This window comes from Bison bison, unplaced genomic scaffold (genome assembly GCF_000754665.1).
Source record: "Bison bison bison isolate TAMUID 2011002044 unplaced genomic scaffold, Bison_UMD1.0 scf7180017864107, whole genome shotgun sequence".
Lineage (NCBI taxonomy): Eukaryota > Metazoa > Chordata > Mammalia > Artiodactyla > Bovidae > Bison > Bison bison.
This window is the reverse complement of record NW_011494679.1, coordinates 1,342,582-1,366,239: the sequence shown is the minus strand read 5'-3', so window position 1 is coordinate 1,366,239 and position 23,658 is coordinate 1,342,582. Positions and strand designations below refer to the sequence as shown.

At 40.7% G+C, this 23,658-nt stretch overlaps 1 protein-coding gene across 1 annotated transcript in view; it reads left to right on the top strand.

Annotated features, from left to right (window-relative positions):
• The window catches only part of PDGFD (platelet derived growth factor D), a 147,112-nt gene extending 123,842 nt beyond the window's left edge, over positions 1–23,270 (top strand). The window contains exons 9-10 of the mRNA XM_010838874.1: positions 10,104–10,318; positions 20,468–23,270. Coding sequence (XP_010837176.1) covers positions 10,104–10,318; positions 20,468–20,593 — 341 coding nt within the window. The 3' untranslated portion in view covers positions 20,594–23,270. The remainder of the gene's footprint in view (positions 1–10,103; positions 10,319–20,467) is intronic.
• Positions 23,271–23,658: the final 388 nt, after the last annotated feature.

Genomic DNA, 23,658 nt, shown 5'->3' with positions numbered 1-23,658 from the left:
TTTTCTAAAACCAGCTTGAACATCTGGAAGTTCACAGTTCACATATTGCTGAAGCCTGACTTGGAGAATTTTGAGCATTACTTAACTAGAGTGTGAGATGAGTGCAATTGTGTGGTAGTTTGAGCATTCTTTGGTATTGCCTTTCTTTGGGATTGGAATGAAAACTGACCTAGTCCTATGGCCACTGCTGAGTTTTCCAAATTTTCTGGTATATTGAGTGCAGCACTTTCACAGCATCATCTTTCAGGATTTGAAAGAGCTCAACTGGAATTCCATCACCTCCACTAGCTTTGTTCGTAGTGATGCTTTCTAAGGCCCACTTGACTTCACATTCCATGATGTCTGGCTCTATGTCAGTGATCGCACCCTTGTGATTATCTTGGTAGTGAAGATCTTTTTTGTACAGTTCTTCTGTGTATTCTTGCCACCTCTTCTTAATCTCTTCTGCTTCTGTTAGGTCCATACAATTTCTGTCCTTTATTGAGCCCATCTTTGCATTAAATGTTCCCTTGGTATCTCTAATTTTCTTGAAGAGATCTCTAGTCTTTCCCATTCTGTTGTTTTCCTCTATTTCTTTGCATTGATCGCTGAAGAAGGCTTTCTTTTCTCTTCTTGCTATTCTTTGGAACTGCATTCAGATATTTATATCTTTCCTTTTCTCCTTTGCTTTTGGCTTCTCTTCTTTTCACAGCTATTTGTAAGGCCTCCCCAGACAGCCATTTTGCTTTTTTGCATTTCTTTCCCATGGAGATGGTCTTGATCCCTGTCTCCTGTACAATGTCATGAACCTCCGTCCATAGTTCATCAGGTACTCTCTATCGGATCTAGTCCCTTAAATCTATTTCTCACTTCCACTGTATAATCAAAAGGGATTTGATTTAGGTCATACCTGAATGGTCTAGTGATTTTCCCTACTTTCTTCAATTTAAGTCTGAATTTGGCAATAAGGAGTTCATGACCTGAGCCACAGTCAGCTCCCGGTCTTGTTTTTGTTGACTGTATATAGCTTCTCGATCTTTGGCCGCAAAGAATATAATCACTCTGATTTCGGTGTTGACCATCTGGTGATGTCCATTTGTAGAGTCTTCTCTTGTGTTGTTGGAAGAGGGTGTTTGCTATGACCAGTCCATTTTCTTGGCAAAACTCTGTTAGCCTTTGCCCTGCTTCAGTCTGTATTCCAAGGCCAAATTTGCCTGTTACTCCAGGTGTTTCTTGACTTCCTACTTTTGCATTCCAGTCCCCTGTAATAAAAAGGACATCTTTTTTGGGTGTTAGTTCTAAAATGTCCTGTAGGTGTTCATAGAACCATTCAATTTCAGCTTTTTCAGCATTACTGTTTGGGGCATAGACTTGGATTACTGTGATATTGAATGGTTTGCCTTGGAAACAAACAGAGATCAGTCTGTCAGTTTTGAGATTGCATCCAAGTACTGCATTTTGGATTCTTTTGTTGACCATGATGGCTACTCCATGTCTTCTAAGGGATTCCTGCCTGCAATAGTAGATATAACGGTCATCTGAGTTAAATTCACCCATTCCAGTCCATTTTAGTTCGCTGATTCCTAGAATGTCGATGTTCACTCTTGCCATCTCCTGTTTGACTACTTCCAGTTTGCCTTGATTCATGGACCTGACATTCCAGGTTCCTATGCAATATTGCTCTTTACAGCATCGGACCTTGCTTCTTTCACCAGTCACATCCACAACTGGGTATTGTTTTTGCTTTGGCTCCGTCCCTTCATTCTTTCTGGAGTTATTTCTCCACTGATCTCAAGTAGCATATTGGGCACCTACTGACCTGGGGAGTTTCTCTTTCAGTATCCTATCATTTTGCCTTTTCATACTGTTCTTGGAGTTCTCAAGGCAAGAATACTGAAGTAGTTTGCCATTCCCTTCTCCAGTGGACCATATGCTGTCAGATCTCTCCACCATGCCCACCGACCTTGGGTGGCCCCACACAGCATGGCTTAGTTTCATTGAGTTAGTCAAGGCTGTGGTCCTAGTGTGATTAGATTGACTAGTTTTCTGTGATTATGGTTTCAGTATGTCTGCCCTCTGATGCCCTCTTGCAACACCTACCGTCTTACTTGGTTTTCTCTTACCTTGGACATGGAGTATCTCTTCACAGCTGCTCCAGCAAAGCACAGCCACTGCTCCTTACCTTAGACGAGGGGTATGTCCTCACTGCTGCCCCTCCTGACTTTGAATGTGGAGTAGCTCCTCTTGGCCTTCCTGCACCCACACAGCCACTGCTCCTTGGACGTGGGGTAGCTTCCTTTCCTTAGCGATCACCAGTTGCAGAATCTTGACTACTTCTGATTTTAGGTGATTCTGTTCTTTATTTCATTGATCTGTTTTGCTCATTTCAACATTAAAGTGAAGCATACCTACTGGGAACTGAGGGTTTGGACTGCACTTCAGACACTTTTAACTTGTTCAAGCTTAATGAATTTCTTGGCAGGAGAGTACTGTTATTCCATTTTATCTAATAAAAGAAAGAAATGCAGAAAGGTTTACTGACAGCTATAAAATAAAGAGCCATGACATGAACCTGGATGTGTTGACTGTGAGGTCAGTGCTGTAAGGGACCCAGTGGTGCTTAAAACTCAGAGACTCATAGTTTAGTAAATGAGAGAAAGACAAACATTTAAAGGACTCCTTGATTCTTATTCATCTCCTGACCTTGTTCTTATTTTCCATTTTATAGATATATTTTATACACCCCCTCTAGAGTTCAGAGAATTGCCTTATGACAGTGTCAGCTGCTTTCATGCCTAATCCAATACCTTGTAGATATCCATGTATTCACCCATTCATTTTCCAGCCTATATTTGTCAAATGTCTACTATACCCAGTGGCTGTAGGCAAGTCACTCAACTCCTCTGCATCTCAGTTTCCATATCCATCAGATGGGAAAAGTAGTCTCTAAGATGAAGTTTTGTTATGAGAATTCCATGAGACTTAACTTTGTAAAAGCATCTCACATAGTACCCGGCATATAGTAGCTGCTCAATAAATTTCCATTCACTCACTGCTTAACAATGTTTTTAAACCCTGACAATTAGGAATTGTCTGACTGGGAATATTTTACTATGATTTAGGTTAGTTTCTATAAATACAAGTGGTGAATGTTTCCATTCTTGAGAAGTTAAACCAGCAAATGGAGTCATGAGATTCATGATTTTAAGTTTAAAATACCCTGATATTCCCTCATTAAAAGTTATAAAATAATTGTTCTTTCCAGACTCATTTGCACTTGAAAACTGGGTTGAAATGTGGACACAGTCTTCACAGTTAAGTGCTAATTCATAGAAGTGGGAATCTGAAAATCACAGTGAGGTTGTAATGCTCATAAAGATGAATAGATGCCTCCTAGGAAATTTGTGAACCTTAAAGAAGGCTGAGAGCCCCTAGTTTCTTGGTATAAAAATACTGCAATTACTCATCCACTCCCCTTACCTCCCACCCTACCTAAAGCACTATAAATCTGGTCTTGTAATCTCAAAGCCAAGTTTATAGCACTTTATGTAGCAGGCTGTGGGACTATCACCCATTTGGCACAAGACATATTCCTGAGCACCTTGAGATGTATATCAGAGAGCCAGCCTCCTGGATGCCATCCTTCACCCCATGTAAAAGATGTGGAAAAGCTTCTAGAGCCCGTGGGTCTTGGTGCCAACCTTCATGCATCACAGTTTATCTGTCATTGAGCTGGTTCTAGAATCCTAGCTTTTCAATTCTAACCCAACGTAATTTGATTCGTTTAGTCATTACAGAGTACCTATACCTTATAAAGAAAACTTGGATTGATTAGTAGGTCTATAAATGGCCTAACCATTTTCTAATTTTGGCTTTAAGTTGATTGGTATTCCACAGAAGATAGATGTTTAAAGAAAATCAGAAATGTTTGCCTAGGTAAGCCATAGTGATTCCTGTTGTTTTTTTATTGGATTTAATTAATTATTTCAAATATCTTGAAATGGCATGTACTCTAAGACTACCAAAAAATGTATTTTTTTTCAGTACTATGCAGCTTCTAATTGTTGAAACTAAACGGTTTTAGGAGTGGTGCACTTAATTGACCTACATATACTTCTTCCACTAATGGCAAAGCACTGTGAGAGGGGAGATTAAACGATGATTAACTCTGATTCCAAGAACCTTATGGTTTAGTGGATGAGAAACACCTAAATAAAGAAAAGGATATCCATTCATCTGACACTGGACATCTAGATGGCTTCCATGTCCTAGCTATTGTAAACAGTGCTGCAGTGAACATATAAGGAAGTTGTGGTACATATACACAATAAAATATTACTCAGCTTACAAAAAGGAACACATTTGAGTCAGTTCTAATGAGGCGGATGAAATTGGAGCCTATTATACAGAGTGAAGTAAGTCAGAAAGAAAAACACAAATACTGTATATTAACACATATATATGAAATTTAGAAAGACAGTAGAAATGATCCTATATGCAAGGCAGCAAAAGAGACACAGATGTAAAGAACAGACTTTTGGACTATGTGGGTGAAGGCAACGGTGGGATGATTTAGAGAATAGCACCGAAACAAGTATTACCATATATAAAATAGATGACCAGTGCCAAGTTCAGTGCATGAGGAAGGGCACTCAAAGCAATCTTTTGGGACAACCCAGAGGGATGGGATGGGGAGGGAGGTGGGAGGGAGGTTCAGGATTGGGGACACATGTGCACCTGTGGCTGATTCATGTTGATGTGTGGCAAAACCCGTCAAAATATTGTAAAGCAATTAGTCTCCAATTAAAATAAATTAATTTTAAAAAGAAAAGGATAAAGCAAGTTCTACAAAGTAAGTACTACAATAGAAGGCAGAGAATGTGAGGTGAGTATTTAGTGAAGGGGTTAGAGAAGATGTAGGGTGAATGTGCCTCTTGACTTAGAAGATCAAAATGACACAGTGGCCTGAGATGCCCAAGAAGGTAAACTAGATTGATAAAAGCTTGAAGTTAGAAAAGCATGGCCCTCCTTCAGGCACTTGATCTTCGAGCGCCATGGCCATGTGCTGAATCTGCATGAACAGAGGCTGCCTGCTAGGAGAATCCTTAAAGGATTTCAGCACTGCGAAGGCCTTAACTGGATTATACTAAAATGATTACTTGCAAAAGAGCATGGAAACCCCCTCCAATATTCTTGCCTGGAGAATCCCATGGACAGAGGAGCCTGGCAGGCTACAGTCCATAGGGTTGCAAAGAGTTGGTCACAACTGAACGGACTTAGCATGCATGCATACAAAATGATTACTGGCTAAATCCAAGAATATGTAGAAGTTTAACTGGAGAATAGCAAGAATATTCAAGACTGGTGACATACATGACAGGATAAAGATTGATGGATTGATGAGGGAACAGCATAATAAACTTGGTACCCAGAAGAGACTGACTCAAGGAAGTTCAATCACTCCAGTCGTGCCCGACTCTTTGTGACCCCATGGACTGCAGCATGCCAGGCTTCCCTGTCCATCACCAGCTCCCTGAGCTTGTTCAAACTCATGTCCATCGAGTCGATGATGCCATCCAACCATCTCACCCTCTATCTCCCTCTTCTCCTTCTGGCTTCGATCTTTCCCACCATCAGGGTCTTTTTCAGTGAGCCACCTGTTTGCATCAGGTGCTATTTTGCAATACTAAATGAAAATACTAGGTTCTGTGCAGTTATCTGCTTTATTAGCAAGACTATGGTCAGCGTGTACTCTTTTGGTAGAATCTGATAGATGAATGTCTGTGCACAGAAGTACATGCTTGGATATATGTAATTGACAACATCTTAAAAGTGACAGGTCAGTGTCTGGCAATGCACCTAGGAAGCCAGGTCCTTGACAAGAAGTAGACCTCTAGTAGGAAAGCTCCAGCAGGGCTCATAGAATCTGCTCGCTGCACCCTTCTTCAAATCTTCAGACTGGAGCTTCAAAGTGCAAGAGTGATGAAAAGGCTAGATTCACACTCTGGCTCTTCTACTGACTGGGTGTGTGGTTGTGGACAAATGTTTTCCCTTCCCTCTCAGAGGCTCAATTGTCTCAAGTGTAAATATAAGGGTAACAATAGTATGTAATTCATAGCATTGATGGGGATTTCATGCAACCATATTCATGAAGAACTTCTATATTACCTGATACTTGGGATGGCCAATATCAAAAAGAACAGGCTGACTCTCCTTCCTCCCGAATCTGAGCCTTCATAGACTAGAAACTGATTAGGGTGTGCATTCAACAATATCCCATTGCTTTACACATCCCTGTCCCAGGGCTCAGATCGCAGAGCTCATCCCACAGCCCAGGAGCCTCTGTGACTAGGCTGCACTCTGAGGCCAGCACAGAGGGAAAATGGTGCTTCCCACGGCTGGGTGCAATGGCCCACATTGGATTCCTGTGTCCAGAGGAAGGCTTTGACAACATCGGAGCCCTGTCAGCCTTTGCAGCAGATTGTCGGTGCAGAACACAAAAATGGAAATGACGTCAAAGATCCATGAGAAGGCAGGACTCAAATTCAAAAGGACAGCGAAAGAGGGATGATGACATTATGTACAGCTGAGTGAAATAAGGGCAATTAGATGAAATTAATGGGCCTTTGAATTAAATTTGGTACATCCTCGCTCTCAGTAAGATTCCACTGTGGAGGCTAAATCAGGAATGGGAAGGGTCGCTCTTCTCCCTGGGTTTGTAACCTCGTGGCCTGCACCCGGCCCATCACAGGAGCTCACACCAGAGCCCCCCTCAGACCAGGGCTCCAGAAGCCTTAATTGCCACTCAGTCCCTTGTCTGGCTCCCCGCTCTGCTGCACTGCCTAATCAGTCTTCTTTGACTTGAAATTCAATATCCCCTGCAGAAAGTCTGCAATGGCACTTTAAAGTTATTTGCATCCACTCTGAGGAATGTTTTTAGTTCTAGTTCTAAATTGAGTGCCTTTGTGGTTTCAATCCCCCCCGATAAGCAGGGCAGCTGGATTCTGCAGCAGTCACACAGGGCCACATAAATAACTGACAGCATCGTAAATCTCTTCATGGCCGGTAGGAAACGGAAGTAACCAGTGTGAGTCAGTAAAACAGTCATAGAACGTGAAGAGTTTTGTTCCAAGACAAGTAAGGCATGCATGCCTATCCTGATTTGTGGAGGGCCCTCTAGGCGATCAGCTGAGTTCCCACTGGAAAGCACGCTATGATTTGGCTTGGACATACTCTGGACATAAGGGTGGAGCCATTCACCACCCCAGTCCTAGTACACCGCCATACAGGACAGCTTAATATCATGCCAGGGAGATCAGTCTTCTCCCTTCAACCCCAGGTTGCCTGCCAGCCCCCCATTCTGCCTGATGTGGTGGTGACCGGGCAGCAAGAGGGAGAATGACTTCAAGCCCAGTTTTCCTACTTAGTATTCACTTTGAGTAAGTAACACACATCTCAAAAGGGTGGGGAGCAGCAATAAATAGTCCTGTGTGTCAGGTGCCTGGCAGAGGACTGGCTGAACCCACCTACATTCAGTCTGTCACTTCCTTCCCACCCTCTTGGCCTACCACGCTTTACTGAACACACTGTATTCAGTGGCTCAGTCATATCCAACTCTTTGCAACCCTATGGACTGTAGCCCGCCAGGCTCCTCTATCGTGGGATTCTCCAGGCAAGAAGACTGGAGTGGGTTTCCAGGTCCTCCTCCAGGTTATCTTCCCAACCCAGGAGTTGAACCTGAGTCCCTCGATGTCTTCTTGCATTGACAGACAGATTCTTTACCACTGAGCCACCTGGGAAACCTCACATGTTACAATTCCTTCCTGCAAATAGCGCCTCTTGCTCCTAGATGGTGGACAAAATATATTCCCAGCAACACAATCAGCAGCTTTGGCCCTCTGCATTAGCCCTGCTGTAGCCCAGTAATGCACAGCCAGCACCAGTATTTATCTCAAGGTGACACTTGTAATGGATGATTGCAGCACTTCTTAATCCATTTATGTAATCCTCTCTGCTTTGCTTGCAGTTATTTTCAGGGTTTTAGCAGCAATGAAATGGTTCCTTTCCCAAGACAGAGTTCATTTAATTTAAAACTGGATTGATTATAGCTAAACTTATGATATGTCTTTGCGAAGGAAGAAAAAAACAGCCATGAGTTATGCACAGCAATTATTTAGCATTTATGCAGCTCCCACCGTGTCCTGGGCTCAGCATGTAAGAGGGGGGGTAAAATCCATGCCCTTGAGAATCAAAGGCATGCAGGGCAGAGCATGAGTCCACTTGCCATTTAATTCCTTATTCAAGGGGGTCATCGACCATATGGCCAGCATTTTAGCTGACTTCATGGGGTTAAGTGGAATCTTCATCCATTTGTGCCTTCTTTCATTTCTGTCTCATTCAGATGCATTCTACCGATAGCACCCTTCGCCTTTGACTTCTATCCCAAAAGAATACTCCTTACTACTCCTCAAGCAGTTTTGGTTTAGGACTAAGACATTTAATGGGGCTAAAATCAGAGTAAGTCTGATGACAATTGCCTTGCATCTGTGGGATTCGTCCTGCAGTTGCCTGACTGGTGACAAGGGAAGTGCATTCAGAAATGGGATGGAACCTGGGAAAGGACAGAGGACTTTCCTCTAACTGCATTCTTGTGAGAAGATAGTCATGTACATGCTCACCCGCTAGAGGATTTGAATGCCAAATGGATGGATGATTAGATGGATTTCGAGACGATGTTAAAATATAATTTATATAGTTATACCTGTGGCAGATTCATTTTGATATATGGCAAAACCAATACAATATTGTAAAATTAAATAAAATTAAATTTTAAAAAAAGAAAAAAATTTAATTTATATAGTACAATGATACAAATTTAACTCAAGTAAAATATTAATGATTAAAATCTGAAAATTTAGTGTAATGCTCTTAATTCAAAGAAGTCCTGATAGCCAATCCCCCAGATAATTATTTATATAGAATAATGGCCAAAAGAGAAATAAAAGAGACAGATCTGAAAAAAAATTTTTTTTAAATTATTGACCATTTGACTTTAAAGGGAAAAACTGGAGAAACTGAATCAAGATGAATGATAATACCCAGACTGAATACCAGGCACACTGCATTCAATACTTCAAATATTGCTAAAATAGTAGTTACACTACTTACATTTCATAGATGAAGAAACAGAGTATAGAGGAGTCAAGTAACTTACCAACTAAAAGGAGACATAGCTATGATTTAAATGCTGTTGTAGATTAACTGCAGAGCCCAAGCACTTAACCACTATGCTATGCTGCCATCTAGGATGTAGTGCACAAATATGCATCATATTCACAACCTCCAAATTCCTTGTCCTTTGATGTTTTGCTTAACCTTGGAGTTACAATGAAGCTAAAACTTTTTATTCATCACATTTACTTGTAGAATTTCACTGTCAGATCAATAAATCAGAATAATTCTCCCTAACGTGTCCCTGATATAATTCAAATTATATTAAGTAATGGCTTAGAGTCAGGAGTTGTTTAAACTCAAGAAGAGATATATATATAGATATATATATATATACACACACACACACACACATTTGCACATGCGCACACACACACACATACATGTTTTTTAAGGTAAAGACAATTATTTTAAATTGCTGAATGTTTCATTTTCTTTCATTGGAACTTTTTTTTTTTGGCATTAGAAAGGTGCAAGAAAAATTGAACCAAGATTTAGCTAAGTTTTTGAAGGTCTTTTTGTTTTCTCTTTGCTGTTGTTGATTTTTTTTCTTTTTTGAAGGGGAAGATAGGATCAAAAGAGAAATTAGATTTTCCACCTTTGGTATTAGGAAAAGGAAATGGCAACCCACTCCAGTATTCTTGCCTAGAAAATCCCATAGAGGAGCCTGGTGGGCTACAGTCAACAGGGTCGCAAAGAGTCGGACATGACTGAGCATGTGACACTCACACTCACCTTTGGTATTTGGGGTAATAGTTGAGGTCCCATGAATAGGGTCAGTCCCTGGGTTAAGGCTGTCCTCACAGAATCTCCCCACCCTGCTCCCAAAATGCATGCTGAGTGTTTATGCCACAGTCGTGCACTGGGTTACCCAATGCGTGTGTTTCTTACAGTTGACCTGGACAGGCTCAATGATGATGTCAAGCGTTACAGCTGCACTCCCAGGAACTATTCCGTCAACTTGAGGGAAGAGCTGAAGCTCACCAACGTGGTCTTCTTTCCTCGCTGCCTCCTTGTACAGCGCTGCGGAGGAAACTGCGGCTGTGGAACTGTCAACTGGAAGTCCTGTGCGTGCAATTCAGGGAAGACTGTGAAAAAGTACCACGAGGTATGCCGTTTTCAGAATTTTTTTGTTGCAGTGCTGTACTTGGTCCGTTAGCAGCTGCAAAAGTCCTGGAATCTCTAGGGTGCTGGGAAACGGGGCCACTGCATTGTTTGTGCAGGTTTTTCACTGCACAGGAGCACCTCCCAGTGAGATGACTGCGTGATTATACTTGAGCTTAACTTGCAAAGGCAGGTCCCTGGGGAGGGTGTAGGTCCATCCTGAAGTAGGGATTCCTTTTTCTAACCCTTATCCATAATATATATGTGGCTTGACAACAGGCTTGTTAGTATACACAATCAAATGCATGGTGCAATAATTTGAGAGCTTACTTACAGAAATCTAATGGGATTCATTTATAGCATATGACTGCAAATCTAGGTTACTTTAAGAGAATACTAAGAGCTAATCTTCAATTCAGTCAACTCATTGAAAAATGAATCAGGGTAAAAATAGCGAAGTATAAATTGTCAGAAAAGATACTTTGTCAGAGACTTTTTCAATCTCTAAATATGGAAATATTATTCTTCCAGAAGTACTAATTTTTCCTAAATATAACTGAGTGCTCTGGGGAATCAGCTCTGAAATTATGCAAAAGTAAACAAAAGTAAACATAGAGATGTAAGAGAAATGAAAATTTAAGGAGAGCAGCAACTTTTAGTGATAATAACAGGAAATACACATAAGCCTTTACAGTGTACCAGACATCATTGTAAGCAATCATTAGCTCACTTGGCAGTTTCTTCACATGTTGTCAGGGGAGTGCTACTTGTATTTCCTTTTTATAGATGAATAAACTGAAGCCTAAGAGAGCAGGGAATTAACCAGTGTGACTCGGTCAGTAACTCAGAGAGATGCGACCTAAACTGATTCACTGTTTCTAAAGTCTATATACTTACCAACGGTAACACTGAGTGCTCTCATTTTAAATATATAGCACATTATTGAAGATTAAAGAAAGAATGGACTTAAGGGGAGTTAGAGCTGCTCTTGACATTGACAGCAACTCTATCACTTCATGATTATGCAAGTCACTAAAGTTTAGAGAGCCAGTTTTCATGTATGTGAAACAGGATTTAAGAAATTATATGATAACCCCATACAGGGTGGCTCTGAGGAATCAAAGCAGTGCATATGAAGTGCATTATGTAAGAGGTAAAATACCATATTGAAATATGTTTACAATATAAAATATGAGCCAAACACTATTGTTAGGAATTATTGTTTGAGCTGCTTTTCATCAGTATCCATCAAAACAGAAGAATAGATGGTGCTCCCTAAATAAAATCTCCCACTTTACAAAACCACTTTGTTACCCTGAAAACAATAAAACAATAATCAGTTAAGAAGTAATTACTGAGCTAAATGAAAAGGGATTCGTCATAAGTGGTATTTTCAACGTGGGAAAATTAGGAGCTTGGAGGCCACGATAACCCTGCTTACCTCACATAGATGCAGACCCGATTTGAGACCTACATAGAGCATGTTTTCTTAGTAACAAGAATTTCTTACTCCACCTCACATTTTTCAAAGAAAAAAAAAAAAAAATCTGTTCTCATATCCAGAGAATGCTGTTGTCTGTGTTCATTGTGTTTTATTTTTGTATGACCTGATGAACTCTAGATTGGACTTTGTCCTTTGTGTCTAAGAACCTGAATTTTGTAATGTTGAGTCATACGCTGCGGACAAATGCAGAATGCAATAATTTGGTTTGCATTAAAATAAGCCAAGAAGTGACAAGATCTTTACCCAATCTCTACTGTGAGGAAAGCATGTAAATTCAGGCCTTTGATGCTTTATTTTCATCTTGACTCTCCTCTCAGTGAGAAGTTGTAGTTTGATTTTTTTTTAGTTGCTTATTGTGGAAACACAGAGTTAAACACACACCCAAAAGGGCCCTCACCTCCCAGACAGTTAACTCTGAAAGAATCTGAAGGTCCTTTTGTTAGTCTATTGTCTCTCTGCACAGAGGCTGTTACCTATAAATTTCTACTCACCATTAATATCTAGGAGGCAAAGCCCTTGATCTCTTTGTTCAGTCACATGAGTGGGTCTAAAATGTAGAATCTTTTTGAAACTGCTATCTAAAGCATCTCTGTGAAATGTGTCATGATATTTTTACTTCTCGGAGTCTGCTGAGCTCTGTGCAAAATCACTCTGCTGAGTTGTGGACAAAAGGACAAAAGAGCATCAGTCACTCCGTCAGTGAGTGCAAACCCGGACCACGTGTGGCTGGCGAGTTTTCCCCAGCATCCTAAAATACCCCTCAAGTATGCCCCAGGCATCACATTGTCCAGTCCCCTGGAAGAGAGCAGGAGACTCGTTCCATCTTCAGAAATAGGGGTTGCTTGGGCTCAGTCTTGTGAGGGAAGAATCCTTGTCTTCTCTTCTGTTAGTTTTGTGCCTGTACTCTTAACTCAGAGAAATGAGAAACTGGTCTCCCCACCTCGTGGTTGTAACTGATGAGATGGGAAATGAGTTTTTATGAGAGATGAGCTCCCTTAAGGGGGTCACTAGAACTTGCCACCTAAGCAGGCCTCTATGACTCTCCACAGATATTTCAAGGCTCAACATTTAAGGAATAAAATCCAAGAAATTAAACCGTATAATTATAAAATTATCAATAATTAGAAATTATAAATAAAAGGAAGTTAAGATTGTTGCTCTTTCCCCAGGTCACGTGACTTCTCCTTGTAGAGGTCTGAGCATTTTGCACTGTGCAATAAAAAGCTCCATCTGTACAATTCCCTCTTCTGAAAAGTTTGGAGGTATCCTGCTGAAGTATTTTTCCTCTTTCCTAGCAACCATTCCTTCTCTTGGAATATACAGAATATAAAAAATACTTTCGGTGGGGATTTTTAAAAAGAGAAAATTCCAGAAAACATACTCTGTAGACAATTAGAGGATGCTATTATTTTAGTTCTTTTTTTTTTTTTTATTATTTTAGTTCTTATCTTCCCTTGTTAGTGTATAATGAAGGGATGTTCCCTAGAAATATATTGACCTTTTAGATTAAAACTAACTATTGTATTTTTTAAGCATTTGGTCTCCTGGCTATGTCCATTCAGTCAACAGCCAAAATCTTAGGAGGCAACAGAGAAAGACAAGTTAATTTTCACTGTCCTACCTCTCATGATTTTGTCCCAGTGCTGGCACAGCTGCATTATCTGTTAGAACTTTCTGCAGTGGTGAGAGAGTTCCATATCTGTACTATCCAATCTGGTAGTCATTAGCAACATGTGGTCACAGAGCACTTGAAATATGTGTAATGCGAATGAGAAACTGAATTTTTAAATTTTATTTAATTTAAACTAATTTGAATGTAAATAGCTGCACATGGTCAGGGGCTCCCACAGTGAACAATGTAAGCCGAGACACAACTCTGTCTCTGGCACTTACAGCATCTAAACCATTCCAGTCACTTGAACAATGGAAAAACTACTGTGAATGACTTTTTTAACATTACATTAAATATAAGAATTTTGTATTAAAAATTTGTTGCCCCTTAAACATAAGAGGGGAGAAGGCAATACCTAACATAGGGAGAAGGCTAGCACCCCACTCCAGTACTCTTGCCTGGAAAATCCCATGGACGGAGGGGCCTGGTAGGCTGCAGTCCATGGGGTCACTAGGAGCCGGACACGACTAAGTGACTTCACTTTCACTTTTCACTTTCATGCATTGGAGAGGGAAATGGCAACCCACTCCAGTGTTCTTGCCTGGAGAATCCCAGGGACGGGGGAGTCTGGTGGGCTGCCGTCTATGGGGTTGCACAGGGTCGGACATGACTGAAGTGACTTAGCAGCAGCAGCAAACATAAGAGATAGAAGATATAAGCAGACATTTATATATGAAACAAAAGATTGATTGGAGATAATAAAATATTGAGATTTAGACTTGAGATAAAAGAATGGCACTTTTAATTTTTACATGTTTTAAGTGTCTGTCATTGAAACAAATTTAGCTAAAATCTCAAATTGAGACCAAGAAGACAGGAAAGCAATATTTTTCCAAAAGTTTCTACTCTATGGCAAAGGCAATGAATTTGAGGGTTATGATTATAACAAAAGTCACAAAAATCTTTATTCTTTTTCTGGAAACAGCATTTCTAGAGCTTATGTAGAACCTCCCTATTTCTTTCTCCCTCTTTGAGTGAGACCTTGAGAAGATTCTCTTGCAGCCCTTTCCTGTTCCTATAAGAGAGAGACAAGACAATAGAGACAAAGCAAATCACACAACTGAAGGGAGAATATGTGGATTCACGTGAGAGGCCACCTCGGACCAGCCACCTAAAACTCCCCAGAGCCTCGGGTTCCTCTTTTAGTCCCTATGATAACCTACAATTTTGAGTTCCCAGACAGATGTGAAATTATATGATATCTGTTCACCACTCCCTAAATCTTATCTTGCCTAGACTGTGTTAAGAATATAAACAAGTTGGTGGTTGAAATGCTAAGAAAATACAAAAGAACAGAGATATGATATGGAACTTTAATGTGTATAGACTATGTATGAAAAAGTTATCCACTCAACATTAGTAACACCTGTGCTGGCACCCCACTCCAGTACTCTTGCCTGGAAAATCCCATGGACGGAGGGGCCTGGTAGGCTGCAGTCCATGGGGTCGCTCAGAGTCAGACACGACTGAGTGACTTCACTTTCACTTTTCACTTTCATGCATTGAAGGAAATGGCAACCCACTCCAGTGTTCTTGCCTGGAGAATCCCAGGGACGGCAGGGCCTGGTGGGCTGCCGTCTGTGGGGTCGCACAGAGTCGGACACGACTGAAGTGACTTAGCAGCAGCAGCAGTGCTGCTTATCTCTTGGGGATCCTGGGACAATGAAAGCCTCTGAAGGCTGTAAAGCACTCAACAGATGTGGGTGGAATATCCTGAGAGCAAGATTGGGCTTGCTCCCTTCTGACTCCCTTAGAGCCTTGATGACTTACTGGTGCCGGGACCCTCTAAGTACAGCAAAGTGCATACATCCTTTTCCTTGTAGATCTGGATTCATATTAGGCCTTCTTGTCAAAGTTGAGCAAACGTGCCTTCGGGCATGATACTCCCCAACTAGACAAAGACCCATTTGTGACACGAATGATACTCAGTGTTAATGCCGTGCTCTGAAACTTGGTGCCCAGCTCAGCTTCCGTCATGTTTTCTGAAACTGGTGGGCTGAACATGTAGTCATTAATCCTCTAAAATACTGTCAAAATAATTTACCTAGTTAATTCCTCTAAAGGAAGAACTGCTGCTGAATACACCCCAGAGTGCTCACAAGAAAATTTCAATTATAAGTAAATGTCCACAGATGTAAAGATTGCATTTTCAAAATTCATGAGGATTGTGTAGACCCACATTATAAGCCCAGCCTTCAGTCACCTTCATACCTAGCTTGTCAGAGAAACGTTGCTGAGCTCTGTTATTTGTGTCTTTCTTAGGGAGGACTGTATCTCAGGACTTGGTATCACTCCTTCTCTTACAACTCTCAATCTCCCTTGAAACTCTTACTTTCAAGTTGTGCAATTACCCAGGTAGAAAATAAAATGTTTTCTCATCTCAAAATATTTTTGCTTGTAGTCACTTTAGGTTTCAGAAAGGTTGACTACAAGACCTTAAAAATCTTAACTGCATGTACATTTTTATAAAGTCTACAAGCATGAAAGAAATCATAAAGTAAGGAAAAATATGAAGCTGTTTTTCTTAAGAAAGTGTGTATACTGAATGCTGCCTGCTTTAGAAGTTGGGTGAATCTTAAGTAAACCCTTAATGATTCGGGTTTAGACAGTGCACATGTCCTAAAATATGTATTTGTGATCCTACATCAGCCATTAATATGAAAACTGTTACAAGGCCTTAACAACCTTTCTTTAATATTTCCAATAAACAAGAGCCCAACTCAGCATGGAGCGTTTCTGTCTAGTACTGTTTTATTACTGTAATAACTTCATGGCAATGATTCATTCACTGCTTTATTGGCAACAAAGAGAGTAATTGTAGTAAATATCTTTTGTGATATGGTAATCTGCAAACTGAGCATCTTTGATTCTGTGTAGTGGTATGAAAGCCACCAACTGCTTCAGTCATTCTCCATTTAATAAAAATCAACTTTCCCTGGCTTCCTGTGGTTTTCCAGATGGTGGAGAAGGGTCAAGAATGCCATTTTCACCCATAGGTGATAAGAAATGGCTGGCTGCTCCTCCATGGATTTTTATTTCAGTGTGTGTGCTTGCAACAGTGAATCATAGAGCAGAAAATAGGAAAGCATTTTGTGAAGGTACCTATTAGTGAGTGTCCTACAGCGACTGTAATTAATTCAATGGTTCCTTCCCTTTAAAGGTGACCAGATAACCCAGAGACAGTTTGCTTTCTCAGATAAAGGCTTTTCATTTTTCTTTTAACTTTTTATGCTCTCTCAAATCAGCTTTGCTTTCTTCCTCCTTTCAGTGCTGTGTACCTGAACCGAAGACGATTACATGGTCTGAAAGCTTTGAGCATCAGTGCTGTGATCAGCCAGTAAAGCAGTCCAATTTCCACTTTGTTCAAACACTGCTTTCCTGTCTTGTCTGGAAAAGTGTCTGCCAATTCATTTTTCTCCTCTTATCAACAAAACACATATATACTGGACTAACATGGCTTAATATAAAACACAGGGAAAATCCCTGAACAATCAGGAAACCAGTTAGAAAAAACTGACCAGGCATGGCTTTCACCCCAAAGCACACACTTTCATTTCTCATCAAATGAGGAAGCAAATCAACGAAGCATTGATTTTATAGATGTCAGTCATGGCAACTTATTAGGCTTTGATAATGGTCTTTTTAAGAAAGAGAATATTTATCATCAGCTCAGCTTCTTAGGAATCATTTTCTTCCCCTGAATAGTTCAACCTCCAGATCTGGTTTATTAGGGTTGGAAAATAGTGACTAATATTAGAGAAATTCTTGGCAAAGTTGTAGGAACCCGAGCTTTAAGCTCTTCCAGGGCGCTCTGACCAAGTGTGGCACAGGAGGGCTTTCCTATCTATCGTAGCAGGGTATTTAATATCCCAAAGTGCAATATACACTCATCCATGCTTTGGTTACTTAGTTTTTCATGGAGAAGCAACAGTTTTTATTTTCTTTAGAGATGAAGCAGGAGTGACCCTGGGAGCAAGGAAAGGAAAATATCATTGTCACTCTGCTCTCAGTACTTGAAATTCTGTTTCAAAATCGTAAAAGACTTGCAAGTGATGCAAAACATGCTGCTGCTGCTGCTGCTAAGTAGCTTCAGTCGTTTCCAGCTCTGTGCGACCCCATAGACAGCAGCCCACCAGGCTCCCCCATCCTGGGGATTCTCCAGGCAAGAACACTGGAGTGGGTTGACATTTCCTTCTCCAATAGGCCACTTCATTTTGGCCTCTGGTTTGGTTTGTTTTGCGCCCCTCCCCTTGTAGGAGGTTGGGGTAGAAGCGATGTAGGGAGGAGACAGGAAAGAGGCCGTGAACATAGGTTCCCATATTGTGACGTGGCAGCGTTACCCACCATGGTCACCAGAGTGCATCCCACTGGAAACCTACTGTGTTCCCAATGCTGCTGACCAGAACAGACAAAACTCCACCTTCCCGGTAAGGGCACACGCTGTGCCACGTGGAGACAAACACTGGTGTCACCAGTCACTGACTCTGCAACCTTAGTCTCTCTCTTCCCTTATCTGAAACAGTATTAGAAAAGTACCTACATCATAGTGTTACAGTGATACGCAAAACGTTTAATACTTCCAGTCATAACAGTGTGGCATCTAACAAATACTCAAAAATGTTAGTCATTATTTTTTCTATCCTTGTCCTCAAAGCATTTGTTAATAGAGAGAAAGCATATGTCATATGAAACTATGTGATTCATAGTGTATGTTCAGTGGAATTTAGGTAAAGAGGATAATATAATTAGCTATCAAAACTGGCACTGGGACTAGCTTTACCATAGTCTGGTATTTTTGTGCCTCCCTCATGAACTCTTCTAGGCCATCCCTTCCCACCCCATCCCCCAACCCCAATTTGTACTCACAAAAGTACAAATATCCTTTTGAAGCTCTTCTCCAAATGGGACACGGTATTTCACACTGTGTTATCAGAGCCCAGGTTCCTTACTTTACTGAACATTGAACAAATGACCTGCTCCACAGAACTCTTATGGGAAAATCAGGCTAAATGTTGGGACTTACCTGGTGGTCCAGTGGTTAAGAATATGTCTTGCAGTACAGGGGACACAGGTTCAGTCCCTGGTCAGGGAACTAAGTTCCCACATGCTATGGAGTAATTAAGCCCGCGTGCCACAACCGCTGAGTCTGTGCGCTCCGGAGGCCGTGTGCCACACCTAGAGCATCTGTGCACCCCAGTGAAAGCTCCTACAGGACCCAGTGAAGATCCCACGCACCACAACTAAGACGCAATGCAGCCAAATAAATAAATATCACCCCCTCAGTGTTTTAAAAAGGCAAACGCTAAAGTAAAGCGGATGCATGGGGACTGAGGGCTCTAAGCCTGTTTTCCTAGTAGATGGTTTTGATTTGCTTATAACTTGAAACAGGTAACATAAGGATGAGGACATTGCTAGGAAGACAATCCAGTAGAAAAATTGGGGGTGGGGGGGCGTGCCATGAAAAGTTATTATACAGCCTAGAAAATAAGATTTCCTCGCATCTAATCTTCATCTCACAGCAAAGTATACCAAGCATCAGGGCCCCATTTTAGTTCACACATATGCCTGCCACACCTTTGAGATACAGAAGGAAGCTGCAGCTGCATTAGAGACGCATGGTCCTTGGGTCCTAGTATGCCGGAAGCCTAGAGAACAATGCACTACTCTCAGGTCCCGGCTGACAGAAGGCCTGGCACCTGGCCTCCCTTATAATCTCACTTCTCCAGCCTATACACTGTGAGTGAAGACGCCTTCTCTACTGTATGACAAAGTTTGTCTTGGGCCAGACGAAATAGTGCATACGTACAAATTTTTTTAAAACTACAAAATGCTACATAGTTGTATGGTAATATCATGCAGAGTTTAAAGTCTAAAAGGGAAAACAGAACAGAATCAAAAATGAAAGCTAACAAGGAGCCTAAGAATATAAAGAAGCAATGAAGTTGACTGTATATGGAAAACAATATTTATGTATATGATGGCAAATATTGACTTCAGTGAAGGCCACACTAGGGAAGAAGGGTTAGCTTCTATTTAAACTTAAAAATTTTTTTAAATCACATTTACACCTATTAATGTAAAATTTTAAGGATGTGATTTATTCAAGTAATGTTGGATTGTTTTAAAGGTATTAATATGCAAACATTTTAGTGGAACATGATCTGTTTTGAATTGTAAAGGGTATTATTCGATATAGCCTAACAGATATGGAAGAACATACACACATTTTCAGTTGTTTATGACCACTAGGGAGGCAAAATGTCTTACCTCACCCGCGTGTTTAGCCGCGCCAGCATTTTTGCGGGGCGGGGCGGGGCGGGGGTGGCACCCGGGGCCTTTGCTGCTGCACACGGGCTTTCTCCAGCTGTGAGCAGGGGCCGCTCTTCAGTGGTGCGAGGGCTTCTCACTGTGGTGGCCTCTTGTTTACAGAGCGCTGGCTCCAGACGCGGGCTCCATGGTTGGGCACAGAGTTTACTTGCCCTGTGGAACGTGGGATCTTCCCAGACCATTGGCGGGTGGATTCTTAACCACTCTCCAGGGAAGTCCCCATACCAGCATATTAGGTCACAACTGTATTCGTTGTCCTGTCTGCAGAGTATTGTCTCAGCATTGTATTTATCCATAACACATGCTTTAGCCAGAAGACTGTTTGTGGTATTAGTAATATTTGGGACAGCACTTGGCACAAAGCAGGCCCTTAGAAAGTTATCAGTAAACACCTGCTCAGACACTTGAAATCCTCATGACCCTGCAGGTAGGTAATGCAGGAGGCGTTACTCTGTGATCAGTGGATTCCGTTACTTTAAGGAGTCGTGGATTGTCTATAACAATATTTGTATGTGTGCATTCTAATAGTGAGCCCGTAGATTCCATTGGATGCTCAAAGGCTTAAGAACCAGTTGTCATAAAGAGAATAAGTGGTATGTAATTGAGTTAAATCCCAGGTACTTTCTAACAGGAAATGCTTCTTGTCCTAGGTGTTAAAGTTTGAACCCGGCTATTTCAAGAGGAGGGGCAGAGCAAAGCACATGGCTCTCGTTGACATCCAGTTGGATCATCATGAGCGGTGTGACTGTATCTGCAGCTCAAGACCACCTCGATAAGAGAATGTGCATGTACTTTCATTAAACATGAAAGAACCTTTATTTTAAGGAGGGTGTGGTAAGAGACCCCTTTCCCACCAGCAACCGAACTTACTATTAGCCTGAAAAGCAATGACTATAAGTGGTTGCTGACTTTCAACCTAGCTTTGTTAGTGCCATGACAAGTAGAAAGGCGTATCATCAACCTCTATATCCAAGAATATAGGATTGCATTTAATAGTGTCTGAGGATATTGCCATTTCCTTCTCCAGGGGAATCTTCCCAACCCTCGGATCGAATCTGGGTCTCCTGCATCACAGGCAGGCGCTTTACCCTATAAGCCACCTAAGTCTGTCCCATATATATATATATATAATGTGTCATCTCCATGTCTCTGTGTAAATAGACCAAATGATTTACTCAGTATATATAACCAGGTACACCAGAGCTTACATATGGTTTAATTATTTAGACTCTTAAAATAAGGGACACAGTAAATACATTAAACATGTCTTTGGAAGATTTGGAAGATTAATTTGTTTATTTTTAAGTTTTGAATCACAAAACAGTTTTGGATCTTGCTCTTTTAAAGACAGCAGCTTTTATATTAAAAATCCAATAAATTAGCATTTCTTGTGCATACATCTTAATTATCAAAAGAGGGAAATATGGTTTCTGGGAAAAGATACATTCCTAGCCATTTGTCTCATGAGATGTACTACATACTTACCTATATAGACAATAATTACCTGTCTCCGAGAGCATGTCATCATAATATAGGCGCTTTAGAAATAAAGCCCTTAAGTCTTCTCTCAGTGTATCTTGCCGAGGCATGCAAACTCATTAACACCTGTCTTCAAAAAATTCTCACAAGGTTTATTATTATTATCCTATGAGAGAAAATGTATAAGCTGAAGCAGAATTTTGAATTGTTTTTTCTCAAAACCTCTCCACAAAAGTAACTCCTTTGGAGAATGTCATGGGGACTCTGTATGAGCCTTTCAAAATAATGCTCACTGAAAAGTTTGAGGAGTTGAAAGTAAAAAAATGTGAGCATTGAAATATTAACATAACTGGGAGTGGGATGGAATATTTGATTGGGATCCATATTTAATAATGACTCATACTCTCCAGATTATGCCAATTAATTTTATGTATCTTGCTTTTGTGTTCTTATCTTTTCCATATCTCTTCTTATCTCTTCCACATATATATATATATAATGTTTATGAGTCATTATTAAATGAGACAATGTATATATATATATACAATGGCATTTTATATTTGGCAAGCCATCATGGATTACTTATAGCCCAGAAGCTTTTGTGCATTAAAGCAACCCAATTTCATTGACGTAAATTCCTAACTGTGTAGTCACTGTTCAATTCAGTTGAATTCCTGTGTCTGAACCAAGTGCAAGGAGACCTGGGTCTCTGGTTCTTTCCAAATCTATGGCACTTGTTCTAAGAAGCCTCACTGCAAATTGTGAGAACACAAAGCTGGCCCTGCTCTACCCTAGAAAATGGTTTTTGCATTATTTGTAGTTATTATTGGTACTTAGAGTAATTTTTCCTCCTTGGCTCCTTAATGTCTGTTAAGGCCTCAGGGACTGACTGCAGGCATAGGAAGTGATTCATCATTCTCCAAAACAAGGCTCTAAGAGAGCAGTCCTGAAGTCAAGATAGCTCTGGAGCTGCTCAGAGAGAAGGACATTTTTCTTCTCATCTTGAAAGAAAAAAGAACTGGTTTCTTCCCTAAGTCCAGGGCCCTGCTGAACACAGACAAGTCGAATGAGGGATGTGTAACTGGGGCTCATGAAGTCTCAGTGTCAGATGAGCAGACTATATATATTTGGATTTCTGAGCATGATGTTTTCAGGACCAAGTTCTCAAGTATCTTTAGGAGCTCATTTCTGCTCAGCTCTTTGAAAGGCCAATGCTTATTGAAGATATTCCTTCAAAATGTCCCTGAAAGTGTCCTGTGTTTTTACCTCAAAAGATGACTGGTAAAAATAAATACTCTATTGTTGAGTTGTCCGAAATCCAGAGCACAGTCAGAAAGAGCACAGCCAGACCCTTTAATAATCAGTAACCATTCTTCCCCTGAAAGCCTCTTGCAAGCTTCCTGTGAAAACATAGGATTCCTGGACCAAAACCAAAATTTGAGTTATATCACTCTAACTTGTTCAACTGTTAAGTATGAAAAATTAGAGTGTTCTACCCAATTTTCAGTAAACCTTCCAAGCTGCAATAACCAGGATGGTTTTCAGTTAAAGCCCTATCTCGACTTATTATTTATTAGCTGCCATGTAAGCATGCAGTCTCACTCACTTCTTTTTTTTCTTTCCTGAGTGTTTTATTAAAACTTCTCCCTTGGTTATCTGTTATCTATTGCACTTCCAACATGTAGCCAATAAATCTGCTTCATTGCCATCAAAGGAATAAAAAGCTCACCATACAAATTACATTTCAAAACAAATCCTAATAAATCCTCATTTCTGTGTGGCTCACTCACCTGGAATAATGCCTTCTGTTCAATATGTTATAGGGCAGAGCACTTTCATAAATATAATTTTTCTGGGTTTTTTTTTTTTTTGGTCATATTGGTAACATGCCGCTTTTTCCTTTCATAGTGTTTTCTGTAATAAATGTAATTTGCCTCTTACCTTCATGAAAAATAAATATTGCTTACAAACAAAGCTGCTCCATTATTTAGTACTCAGCTGCAGTTTTAAAAGGTGCACGATGATGCAGACTTACTTCCCCAAATACACACAGCGTCTGACAAGGCTGGGGGCGCTCTGTGGGCCTGGTTTTAGAACATTCTTCGCTGAAAACAGTCTTTTACCCTGTCCCTTCTGGAAGCCATCGGAAACCGAAAATGGAGTGGGACTTGAGTTGTGTTGTTTTTTTTGCTGCTCTTGGTGCTTCTTTGTTTGATTGTTTGTTTCCCTGCAGGCTTTTAGTAGAAGATATCCTCCTCTGACATTCTTTGCTTTGGAGAGTCCACAAGCTCTCTCCTCTTGGGCCTGAAATCAATAACATTATGTTCACCCTCACAGCTTCACCCATCTAGATGAACACCAC